At 35.0% G+C, this 13,572-nt stretch overlaps 1 protein-coding gene across 3 annotated transcripts in view; it reads right to left on the bottom strand.

Annotated features, from left to right (window-relative positions):
- Positions 1-343: 343 nt before the first annotated feature.
- Positions 344-13,572, bottom strand: part of LOC127860618 (temptin-like) — a 41,664-nt gene continuing 28,435 nt past the window's right edge. For 2 of the 3 annotated variants that reach the window (XM_052398825.1, XM_052398826.1), the window contains exons 2-5: positions 2,817-2,966; positions 2,112-2,208; positions 1,358-1,508; positions 344-489 (exon numbers count right to left, since the gene is read on the bottom strand). In XM_052398825.1, the coding sequence (XP_052254785.1) occupies positions 413-489; positions 1,358-1,508; positions 2,112-2,208; positions 2,817-2,914 (423 nt within the window). In that variant the 5' untranslated portion in view covers positions 2,915-2,966 and the 3' untranslated portion in view covers positions 344-412. The remainder of the gene's footprint in view (positions 490-1,357; positions 1,509-2,111; positions 2,209-2,816; positions 2,967-13,572) is intronic. The other variant, XM_052398827.1, reaches the window with a different exon arrangement.

Below are 13,572 nucleotides of genomic sequence, written 5' to 3'. Positions count from 1 at the left end.
ACCAAAACTCGAACAGCAAAAGCCTTCGCTATTGTTAGAAAAAACACAAAATAAATATATTTTGATTATGTTTTGTTTTTATACAAAACCAGAAAGTTTCACCGGTTCGCGTATTTGCCCAGTCCCTGTGATCTTTTATTATATCCCAGTCGATGTGATCAGTCATTAATTAAAAGAATTAGCTTTGCATTATTTGCAATAAATGTTGTAGTAAATGTAATATGCACAAATGCAGTACTTATTTACACTAATTTACACAAAAATCACCAGTATGCTAGATATTCTGACAACAAAAATATATACATTGATCCGTAAAATAACTTCTCCTCCCATAAGCAAAAAAAAAACGTATTACATAAAAGTCCCCGCACTTCAGTGCGACGCCAACAATAGTAGCAATAAATATTTTTGTTTATTTTCCCACGCACTGGTTTCCTTGGCAACCGCATGAGAATGAATCAGCGCAGGAACCGACAGGTTCACAGATTCCTGAAATGTATTTAGTATTTACCAACAAAGAAATAAAAATAATCAGAACTCATTTGTTTAAAGAGACTGTGTAAACGGGACAATTAATATATACTAAGGTTAGGACAAAAACAGTTAACCATTTTTGTCACATTTAAAATTCCAATCGCCACGCAGAGTTATCGTTTCTTGCTCTCACATACAATCTCTGCAATCACAAGAAAATCCTTCCAGATTTAGAACGATGTTATTTTGTTGTTTATGTATTTTACTATATTTGAGTCAACTTCAATGTTTTAGAAATGAATGGGGCATATGAAGGAAACAATACAATTAGATCGAGTCGTCGTTTATTTAGTTATAGACTGTGTTCAGTAACACAATAGACAAAAACTGTCAACTGTAATATAATCTTCTAAATTCTTCCATTCTTATTCAGATAACAAACTGTTTACAGTGGTTTCCAGCCCTAGCTGAATTATGAATTTTCAGAGTAAAAGCTGAACAAAACAAATTACTGCTCGATTTCGGGCATGTTAATGTCAGCGAAGTAGAATCCCCATGTGTACTTTGTTGTGCTTAAGGCCAATGATATAAACAGTGTTTATTTGAATGTAACGGTCATCATGAAATTAACTAAATCTCGCTACGAGGAAACGGGGAAAATGAATCTCGCTACAGGAAAACGGGGCTTAATGCATGTGCGTAAAGTGTAGTCGTATATTACCATGTGAATTCCGCACGTACTTATCAGGGACGACACTTTCCGCAATGATGGCAGTTTTGCTTTAAGAAAGCCTCTTTTTAGCGAAAATCCAGTTAAGTATGGGACAATTTTTACGCACATGCATTTAGCCACGTTTTCCAAAATCACGTTTCATATGATTACCCGGATGTCCGGTGGCTTTGCCGGTGGGCACTCCACCCTTAACCCAGGCGCACGTCGGGTCTCCCAACTCCGCACCGTTAGTTTTCCCGTCCCTGTCACTGTCCTTCATACACAGGTCACGTGTCCACGCTTGACCAGCGGCGAGAAAGTCCTACAACATTTATAGAATACATGGCCTGGTTTCAGCTTAGTCCAAAATTGTGCTTTGGACAAACACCTTTCAATGTTTACCTCCCCTTTTGAGATAATACACTGATTCCAAAGTCAGCTTCCATAATTGGCAGCATTTATAGTTTGTAATGGTTTTCTTCACATATGTAAATGACTTAGTTGTTCGTGTCATTTTACAGATGGTTTACCGTCGATAAAATTAATTCAATAAAAATTAAGATTTCAAATGTGGTTTGTAATGACGGCATGGATACATGCGCGGAAGTTGATCACGCTACGTTTAAACGGATAAAACCCATGTCTACAAATACTTTAAATATATTTGCAGAAGTAAATTATATCGAACTCTCGTGTATATAAAATAAATAGTTATGAATCTTGAAATACTCATGGAACAAGGCGTGTTAGTTTAGAACGTTTGTGTTTTGAATTGGTTAAGTTTCATTCCTATCTGTACGGCTATCGTTTTGCGTAAGTCCTTATTAAATATATCATTAGTAATTCATATGTTTATGTAATCATTTGCTGAGTGTAAAAAAATGTTTAAACATGCAATGACCGATATTTGATTGACATTCAATACCAGTCCAAACCGGTTCTTGTTGACGGTGTGATGATTGGGGTCGTAGTGGCCAACAGCTTCCCATATTCCGCTGCCACAAGGGTTCGGCACAGTGTAACTAGGAAATATTATTATAAATTAAAGTACTTTTTTTTAAGTTTGAGTTAAATTATATTTTGCGAGAGTGAAGCCTAGCAAGAGAGTATCATTCTTGTTCAGAAATCTGCACAGCGTACCGTGTTTTCTCAACAGTGTACACTTTAGAAATATACATGTGAATGTTCAGGTGAGCAAGAAACAATTATTTGAAACTGTATAAATGGTTTATTTGATCTTAAGTTGTATTCTAGTGTTGTTATTCAACACCGTGAAGAAAAGTAAATGGATTGTATATACACGCCTATAGAAAGTGAGTTTCTTTTATTTAATATTCCTTTTTTATATGTGTTGATGTAAAATTCATAAAATAAAATGATTACATTTTCAAGGTGAATTTAATACTAACCCACGGATTATATAATTGTAACCAAAATATGTTGAAATATACTGCAAGTAGTCTCAAAATTATTATTAAAAAAACATGCATGTTCAACTCGACAAATTTAGCAGAAAACATTAGTACATTTATATGTATTCAACATAACTTTTCCTGCTACAGAAAGCACAACATCTTCAAAAATTATCATATGGACTTAAATTTTGCATATATAATTGAATTGGCTTTACCCATTTGGAAAGAAGTCCCTGAAGTCAGGATAAGCGCACGAAACGGCCAGACATAAAGCAAACACCAGTATAGACCGCATTGTATCACCTGTCAACATAATGTGTCTTGAACGAAGAATCCTGGACTAAAGTTGGTCAAAGTGGGAGAGCCTTTGATAAATAGAGATAGCGTCATAAACGTTATGTCATAACTAAGGGCAGGACAACACACACCATAACTTGTTTCGCGTTCCGTAATTGTGAAACAGGCAGATGTTCTTAGTAACGAAAGTAAGAACATACCACTGTTCGACATCTTGTTTTAAATAATGCGTAAAATATATTTGTCTACTGATCACAATGTTCTTGTGAAATATGTGAAATTCTGAAAATGGATATATGATTCACATAAATAAAGTTTCACCGCATGTCACAGAACGAAGCTAAAAACAAACTTCACAAACATGTGAACATTTCGAATGCTCGGGTGTGTGTGCAGATTACTAGATCTTTATTGTACAACTACGAAGGATGATAGTATATTTTCATGGATGTAAAATAATATGTTTAAATATTCATACAAAGTCATGGGCTATTTGTCAGCTGAGCTTAAAATAAAACCTCTTTGCAGCTGGATCAAATCCATGCCTATATAACCGACCACGTGATGATAGCCAAGCCGAGTGGTACAACCATTCAAGCGTTGTTATTTCTACTTTTTTTTAATTAAGTTAATTTATTTTTTAATATGGACCTAAACTAAAACAATATTTTGTAAATACAACAGAAGTTATTATAACTTTTCATAGTATAATACTTAAACAAAAACATTAAATCCTACCAAATCTGGTTCGATTTTCTTGTGGTGGCAGAGAGTGTACGTGAGAGCAAAGAACGACAACTCTGCGTGGAGAGTGCTTTAAATAATGATGTGTGTATCTTTTCATTAGAATGATTTTGTTAACACATTTTGCAATGGTGATGCAAGTTATTGAATTCAGATATTATTTGCATAACAGTCGAAGTGTGTAAGTGATTATATCGCATACTAATATGTGGGTAAATGACATTCTTCAGACTACATCATCGCTACAATAGCATCAATTCGTCTGCAGAAATATGTAACTAAAATATGATTGCACGGACACAAATGTGGTGTTAAATTTTACAAACAACCGTACATAACCACAAACATATTGACATACGCACACAAACAAGGGCGTAATCATAATGACTCCAATGACATTATATTAAACACAAACAACTGCTAGCTCAGTTGGTAGCGTGTGGACTAAATTCCGAGAAACGACCGCGGATGCGAACCCCGGCTCAGCCATATAACTTAAGTGTGTTTTTTTTGGTCATAAATCATTTCAATGGCAATCCTGCCTGACGTTCGTGAGTAAAGAGAGTTGATAAGGTAAGAGGTTTGGGACACAAGCGCGGTCATCATATAATGCAGCCTTTGGAAATGAAGGACCTAATAAAATTCGAAATTCAAGGCGGAGAACAGCAACTTTGAGATATACGTTTTTCTGGGTTTATGCGAGAAAGGAGTCTCGGACATAGCATTCTACCTTCGCACTACTTATCTTACTAGACCTACGCCTATGCGCTGGATGGTATTGCATCACATATGTGATGTCATTGATAAGCAACAATGGCATGAACAGATATGATGGCCTGAAACGAGCATCTGTAATACGTGGTCACTGAACTATAACAGATAGTAGAGAAACGAGCATCGTAATCACACTGTAGTACGTGGTCACTGAACTATAACAGATAGTAGAGAAACGCAAGAGATGTCAATGACACTACACTGTGTCAATCGTGATCCTACACCATCAATATTAATTTAGTAAACACTAATGTCCGCATATTTAGTTATCATAGTCACTCTGACCTCGACCTCTTTACTAGAGAGAAGGTTATTACATGCCGCATGCTGTCTACATATTGCAAACATTTGTTTTCAGTTTGTGTTGTTAATTGCATTATGAATGACGCATATACAGTCTAGACAATCTGATTTATGCCCAAAATTTTACCTTTTTTATTTCCAACCATGACATAAACCTTTAAGACAGGAAGATGTGGTTTACACGATAAGGGTAGCTGATCTTTGTTAATATTTTCGGCAATTTGAGTTTTAATTGTAAGATGATTGATGCAATAACTATTAGACAAGTAAGGGCGGACTCACACACGCATGCTCTTTAACACACACAAACCCTTTAACATTGTCACACCTTAATTGCGCTTTACGCAAGCAACGCACGTAGAATTTTCGACATAAGTAAGCTACATTCAAATTCTATTTACAAATTGTGACAACAGATCTACATGTAAGAAATGAGACGAGAAAGGCATCTAGCTTGTAAATTAAGAAAACAGACCAGGGTTCATATTACAGTTCATGTGAAATGAAATTTTATTGGTAGCATTTACTTTTGCTGTTGTTCATATAAGTTTATTCCATGTATATATCAATTGTTCTTATTGAAATAGAATTATACGGCCTAATAGTATTAATAGTATTAATATAATATAATTAATATAAATCGCATATCATTATATTAAAATTATAGTTATATTAAAATATCGATAATTTACAACTAGAGGATTAAAGGCTCTATGGCGCTAATTTGAGACCCAGATGAAGTTAACAATTGAGCAGTGTTCATAAGACTTCGGGAAGAATTGAAGGTAAAACAAACCCCACATTTGGCAATCAAGTTTTTGAACAAACCATTTCCAGATGGTGGAAATCACGTGTTAGTCAAGATGGCGACGTCTATGCCAAGGCAGGTATTTTTCGCCGTTTTATACCCTTTAATACCTGTATTGTTTTTGTAAATGCCGCTCACTTTGCAGCCATATCAGCAAGAAAGTTAATAGCATTTGTCGTTTTAATATTCGCTCTTTATCTCAACTTCACTCGCTGCGATATTACCTAGCGGGATTATGTAATTACAGCTCCACGAAGAAAATTCGCGCGGAGTAAAGTTGAGAAATGAACCGAATTTTAATACGAAGTAAACGCTAATCACCTTATTACTGATATGGCTGAAAAGTGATCTTCATTTAAATATTAAACAAAAGCAACAAAGGGTATAAAAGGGCGAACAATTTCTGCCTCTGCATGGACGTCACCAGCTGGTATATCACGTGATTAGCCTGCATACGTAAAAGTAAATTGAACATGTATTGCTATATCGGTTAAAAAGTTTGTTTAATTTAAACGGCCAAGCATTAATGAACACCATAGATAACCATTAATATAGCTCTTGACAAAATAACTTCATTTCATGAAGCTGGTGAAGTTATGTCACAGTCTCCGAGGTAGGTGAGAGACGAGCAACCAAAATGGTGGGACGGACAATGTAACTTTCAAAAAAAATGCATAGATAGAAGTATTTACAGAAATGTTTGCTGAACTATTCATCATATGACTTTAGAGACTAAAGGGGCGTAGCTGGGCATACGCAAATACGCACGTGCGTACGCTGTTTGGAAAAAATACAAAATTAAAGTGATAAAAAAAATGCAATAAAATGTGATGTCTTACCCGGGTTAGGCATTTGTTATATGCGATAGATGTGTTTTCATATCGAAAACACTTAAACTGTCGTTTTTTTCGACTTCATAGAATACGCATGATTTAACTACCATTTTTGAGGTCACGTTTCTTTTGGTGGTGACTATCCATAACATTATTATCGTTGTTTTCTTCTATGTATCCGAATGGATTGTTAACGAAGCGGGCGATTTTAAGAATGACTGCTAATTTGATGTCGCCCCTTACAGAGATGTTTTCGACGGAAAATCAGACCAGCCAACATCCAGTACAGTCGTTCTGCTTCGAATGTATGGCGGACGAAAACCACTGATGCTGCCACTATGGAGCAAATGACTCTCTGCCTTCGATTTTGCGATGCAGCGAAAGCATGTCTCCGGTAAGAGTTCTTTGGGTTTGCCGAGTGCAAGTCTACCACAGGCGAAGCTCTGGCTAATGCCTACATCGAGAATCTTCAAGCTCTTGGAGTAAGCATTCAGAAAATGCGCGGCCAAGGTTATGATGGTTCGTCCAACATGTTGGGGAAGTAGAAGGGGGTCCAGGCTCGCATGCAAGCAATCGTCGCGAGAGCTGTATACACTAACTGCAATGCACACTGGTTGAATCTCGCCATTATACAAGCCTCAGACTCGATGCACGCTAAGAACAGGATGGCAACTGTCCTAACATTATCGTTTGCTGTTGACTACTCTGCCAAACGGTTTTTGCGGTTCTATGAGAACTTGGAGACTGACGCCTTGGGCACAAAAGAGATGGGTAGGAGAACAAAACTTGCAATGTCTTCTCGTTCTGCTCTGCATGCCAGTATCGACAGCAACAGGGGATAGGTCTTTTTGTTCAATTAGACGGACGAAGACATACCTCCGTAGCACCATGGGAACGGAGCGCGTGTCCGGTCTTGCCCTGTTGAATATACACCGAGAGCGAAAGATCGATCTAGAAGAGGTCGTTGACGTATTTGCCAGACGAAAGGAGCGCCGTTTGGCCCTTTTATTTCGTGTGTAATGTAATGCATGTAATACAGGAGACCTTGCATTAATTTGAATGTATACAGTTTACGTGTATTGTTTTTAAAAGTATTTTGCTATAGGTCGTGAATACAAGACGAGATGTAGGTGACTAGAGTTATCGAGTAAATATGATAGACATAGTTGCTATCTAAAAGATTGATATTTTGCTTAATTATGTCTCTTTTATTTGTGTTTTAACAATACAAATTAAGCTTTAGTTACTTTATCCATAAGTGTTATGTCCTTTGTTATACCATACTATATCATGGTTTTATTTAGACATACATTAAATTATATAACCCCCACATAATTCTGGAATAAAAATCTTAAAGGAAAATTGCGTACACTGAAAATCAGCCCAGCTACGCCCCTGGAATATACACATCAAAGAAACACATTTACAATTACTGAAATAACAAAATATAGGAATATGAAATAACAAACAGAAGGTAACTAATTAATAATCGCAATTATCCAAATTGTATATGGACATAAAAATAAATAGGCTAAACATAAAACATGCAGTGACGTCCAAATAATTTGCGAGATTATTTCTCTAATTTACTATATTTTAATAATGGTATCATAAATAAACGATTGTACGAATGGACAGAAACTAGATTTTACTGTTTATACATTGACCTCCGAAAAGCATTTGATAAAATCAATCACTATATCGAATGTCGGCGAGCGGGCGAGCGGGCGGGCGGGCTGGCGGGCGGGCGAAACAAGCTTGTCCGGGCTATAACTTTGTCGTTCATTGTTAGATTTTAAAATCATTTGGCACATTTGTTCACCATCATTAGACGATGTGTCGCGCGAAAGAATTACGTCGATATCTCCAAGGTCAATGTCACACTTTGAGTTCAAAGGTCAAAAATGGCCATAAATGAGCTTGTCCGCGCCATAACTATGTCATTCATTGTGAGATTTTAGAATCATTTGGCACATTTGTTCATCATCATTGGATGGTGTGTCGCGCGAAAGAATTACGTCGATATCTCCCAGGTCAAGGTCGCCACGACTAAAAATAGATTGAATTTGAAACAAGTGGGGTAACTATGAACAATCAGTAAAAATGCACATTTTGAGTTGTCTCCCTTTATCAGACTTTTTTTCAAATTGAAATCAAGATCGCTACGAGAAAAAATAGATTACATTTGACACAGGGGTGGGGGGTTACAATGCACATTTTGAATAGTCTCCTTTATTCAGACAATTTTGTCCCTTGTTTTTTATAGTAATTTAATATTTCATATTATGGGAATGATATTAGGAATTTATAGTTGATATTTGTATTGAACTAAATTGACATAGAATGTCAAGGCATGATGACTGATGAAAGATTGTATTATCATAAGCGCTATTATGTGCTGTATATTTGACGGTTTGATAATGGTTGCTATGATGTTAAGTTTAATAATAAACGGACAGCCGGTATGGGTCCCAATGGCTAGTACTAAAACAGAGTTTTTTGTTTGTTTGATATATAGGCAAAGAAAAGTCGAAAGGTAAGTCGAGAAATTAGTGATGTGAGTTTATTCATAAGACACTTTCGCCAACGCATCACTGATTGTTATACACTAAACTGGCAAAGTGATAAAACAATTCATCTCGCTATCACAATTCCATGTATAACTATAAAAGAACAATGCTAGATACAGATCTTTCATTAGAACAAATACCAATAAAACAAAAAAAATCCTTTTCTAAATTTAGATGTTTTAATAATAAATTGTATGTTGAGATAGGTAGACACTCAAATATTATATTTGATGATATACTGTGTTATTTTTGTCTTTATAAAAATAATATACATGTTAGTGCTTAAGAATTTAATGCATTTTTTTCCATTGTTTAAAATATAGAGAAATCTGAACCCATTATGTTTTTAATTGATACATTGGTGGAAATTCAGTATCTGATTTTTATTCATAAATTGGCGCAACTTATGATAAAATAACATATAAAGTCACAACTTATGTAAACAAACTGTTAAACAACATCAATTCATAACTCTGTATTTATATGTATATCTTGAAAAATGAACAATAAAAACGGATACAATAAGTTAGAAGGTAGCTATGTGAGTTTATATTGTTTGTGTATATTCTGTATTTGTAGCCAGAGGCCTTTATTTACTTAAATGAACGTGTATGAGTTTGAAAAGTGTTTTCCTAATAACGTTACTTACTGTATCAAAATAAACCATTATCCGTGTTACGTCATTTCTACGATATCTCTGCATATATTTTCAAGTGTACTCAGGAATTATATACATAATAAAACATTAATTTCGTTACGCATTAGACATATTAACATTCATTAAGATTAGCAGGCAATTATAGGTACAAACGAAATAAACTATCTAGATGAACATATAGTTTATTTCCTAAATACAACATACTTAAAAAATATAAGTATAACGGAGCAATAAAATACACTTAGATATTGATCCCTTCTACTGAAATCATATCAAGTATTCATTTGCATAAATCTTCCTATCCACTGCAAGTTCCGTTCCGAATCGCAATAATGGTAGAGTTTTGTCGCATCAACCTTGTAATAGAATCGAACCGTTTTTGCTTTTTCATTACACTTATATTGCACGTATGTCGACCATTGGTTTACGTGCTTAACTGGAGTGGTACACAGACGTATTCTTTTGGTTTCATTGTCTATATGTTATTTCTTCTTGATCTGACTTCAATATCGTTTTAGATGCAAGGGTCTTTAAAAAATCAGAATGATCATTTGCATACACATTTCATTAGGACTGCAATTCCCTTGCTCGTTCCGGATGTAGCGTAGATCATCAAACATGTGAGTCAGTTAATCTTTTCTTGAAATGCTTCTGCATACCATTCTGCTTTTTGTTGATTAATATCCCGCTCCCAAATGACGCTAAACAGGTTCCAAGGGCGCAGATAAATGGTCAAAATCCATGTTAATGTCATTTGTAATCATTTGTACACAGATATAGCTCACAGTTACCACTAACTTTCTACAGACATCCACAATGTTGGTAGTTATTTAGCTCAAAATAAGAAATAATTTATAATTTTACGCCATAAATTTTTACGACATAAACACTCTGTCACGTGACAAATAAGAGACATTGGGAGATTATTTATGAGCGATATTTAAAGTATTATACTGCTAAATGACTTTTTAATTTATTCAAGAACTAGTCTATATGAAATAATTACCGGGTAAATGTCGTTTTGACACATCGCAGTCGTGTTTTAGGTATTCTTCGAAGTGCTATTCTGACACGGGCACTATATGTAGGCTCATTAATTTACTGTTTATATATAAATCAGTACATTTTATTGTATTACAATACACAATTAAACAACGTTCTTCCATTCGTTGCGTTTGTTTCTTAGAGAGCAGATGGATTACCAAATGCGACACTATTTGCTGCTATGCCAGTTTAAGCATACTGTTACAAGTACAAAAAATAAATAGAAAATACATCAAAATATTTTATATTAACAAAACGGTCATTACAAAGCATTTTGGGTTACCCTAACAGCGCCTATAAGTCACCGAACATACAAATGCCTACTTGTATTTTTTCTTTACAAAAGAACGTTTTTATTAACACACAGAAGACATTATGGTGCATTTAAATATGTAAGCATGTCTTGTTTTCCCATATGTTTTTTAAGGGACTGCTAGGCTTTGCAGTCATTGTCTAAATGTAATTAGTTGAAATCATTTTAGAAGCTTTATCTCTTGAGAACTATTAACGTATAGTACTTCACCATGGCTTCTATTGAAAATAATAAGAAATCTTTATCTTCATCATATCCTATCCCTCTCCGGTTTTTGCGTCTTTCTTTCAATGTTTGGTAATGTTAATGAATCTTATTCATATTCATATTCTTCAGGTTCAAGTTCGTAGTCATCTTCACTACTGTTAAAAGAGCCGCCGTCGCTTGTTTGTATTCGAAGAGCGCCATTGATAGTGTGGACGATATTGTCCACAGCAGTTTGCTCCACAACTTCTATTTTTGACGCCGCCTTGCGTTGGTTTAATTCTCGAATACGGCTTTCAATATCCTGTATTTCTTTAGTTATTTGACGACGCAGAAGAAAATCATGCTTATCATTTCCATGTTGTTTTATTGAATCGATGTTGTCTCGATCAGTACTTATTTGGTCTCTTAGATCAGTAGAAGTCGTCTGTCGAATGTCGATGTTTTGCAAAAGTATACGAGTTTGCATTTCACATTGAGACATTACTGCAGTCGAGAGGGAGTTGAACGCTGATTCCAGCTTGGCCTGAAAAGCCTGAAGGTAAGCAGTAACGCTTGAAGCGCTGTCGGCTACCATGGAGCGTTCATTTGCGTCTTGTGTCAAAATCTCTATTAATTGCTGTTCCATTTCAGTCAAATTTTCAGGGACAGTTCCCTCTGGTAGAATCTTCTTACTTATCTCCCTCGCAACATTTGTCTTCACAAGACTTCGATGAACTTGATGCTTTTTTCTACGTCTCTCCTGAAGCGCACTTGTTGCTTTGGGTACATTCGGCATCTGATGTGTAATAGTTTCGTTGTGTATCGCGGTTGTCATGTATTGCTCAATTGTTTCCAACTGCCGACACGTTCTGTGGCTCGTATTAGCACATTAGTTGCAGCAGAGTTGGTGTTCATCAATGCAGATGTAAACTACTTCTTCGGACTGATGGTTGGGGCATGTGGTGAGTTGTTTCAGCAATTTGACGACATTGCCAAACGGCGCTTCCGCAACCTTCGACAATTTGTGATCCTTACTCAACTTGGATTTCGTGTGACAAGTGCCGCATACCTCACACAATTTCTCGTCACAATCTAGACAGTACAGAACTGCAAGTATTTCTTTACAGTTAGAAAAGCATGGATCACACAACTCTAAGGACGCCAATTGTACCTCGTCACTGCCGTTGGTAGCCATTGTGGTTGATTAAAAGTTTTAATCACAATGCGCACATTTGTTCGATTTCAAAATATATCGAGTATAAAAATACAAGCAACTCAATTTTCAAATATAAATGTCTACCTATTCCGGTAAGAAAACTTTCAGGAATCAGCAATAAGTAAGCGGACGATAATAAGAGGATAGCTTTAGTATATTGACATCGCCACATGAGGCATAACGAATATTTAAATCAACACCTACAAAGAGTGACGCATGTATCCCATTTCGTATTTTACGTAAATGGTTTAAATGTAGATTTAAAACTCCTTTATCTTTATTTTTTTCATCCGAGCTGGATTTACAAATACGCGGAATATGCCTAATCCAATGCCCCACTAGTAAACACAGATTTGATAAAAACTAGTTGTCGCGAGATTTATTGGCGATGTTGTTAAAGCTTGGTTAAATGGTAATTTATTATATTGAATGCCAAATGTTTATTTATTTACGTAAGAAATATATAAATAAATATTACTGGAAAAACACAAACATGATCAAGTTTATTGACCTCTTACAGACTGACAATGAAAAAGGTGAACGAAATCTATATCTATTTTTTTAATTTAAAGCTTTTACATTGAGAGCTGACTTATATTACCAATAGTTTCTCTCCGTGTACTCACATTCATTTGTCTTTATTATATAAATATACAAAAAACGATAAAGTGAATACAATTTTTTGAATTAAATCTTTCATATAAGTTCAGGTTGTATACACATTTTTGTATTACGACTTTCACCTAGGCTCCGCTAAAAATTCTGAACGCCATAGACCATTTGAGTATATACTTTGTTGTAATATGTGTGTACTCAATGGCTTAAAGGCTTATGTATGTTAAAATAAACTCTAGACTCTATCATAATTTATTTCACTTTCGTCGTCTATAGTAATTTAAATATGATTGAATATAGAATTTATTTTTATCTTCTTTTTAACTACTTTGTATGCCTGAATAAAAACATGATGAATACACGGGAAAATTTAAAAGATTAAATATTGTCGGTTTTGTAAAGGAAAGTTGATCACTGACATCGACCTTTGAATACATCAATAGTGTTTGCCTCAAGAAACGCTTATCGATGCACTAGAACGTAATGAATGCAAGATAAATATTGTATTTGTGTATTTAAATAAATCCTATGGAAAATATCAAATCGGAAATAATTATCGGGCCAAAATTTTAGTTCACAATTTAAAGACAGATATCTTGATATACTATAG

This window comes from Dreissena polymorpha, chromosome 15 (assembly GCF_020536995.1).
Source record: "Dreissena polymorpha isolate Duluth1 chromosome 15, UMN_Dpol_1.0, whole genome shotgun sequence".
Lineage (NCBI taxonomy): Eukaryota > Metazoa > Mollusca > Bivalvia > Myida > Dreissenidae > Dreissena > Dreissena polymorpha.
Note: the sequence above shows the minus strand (reverse complement) of the source record. Positions and strands in the feature narration are given on the sequence as shown.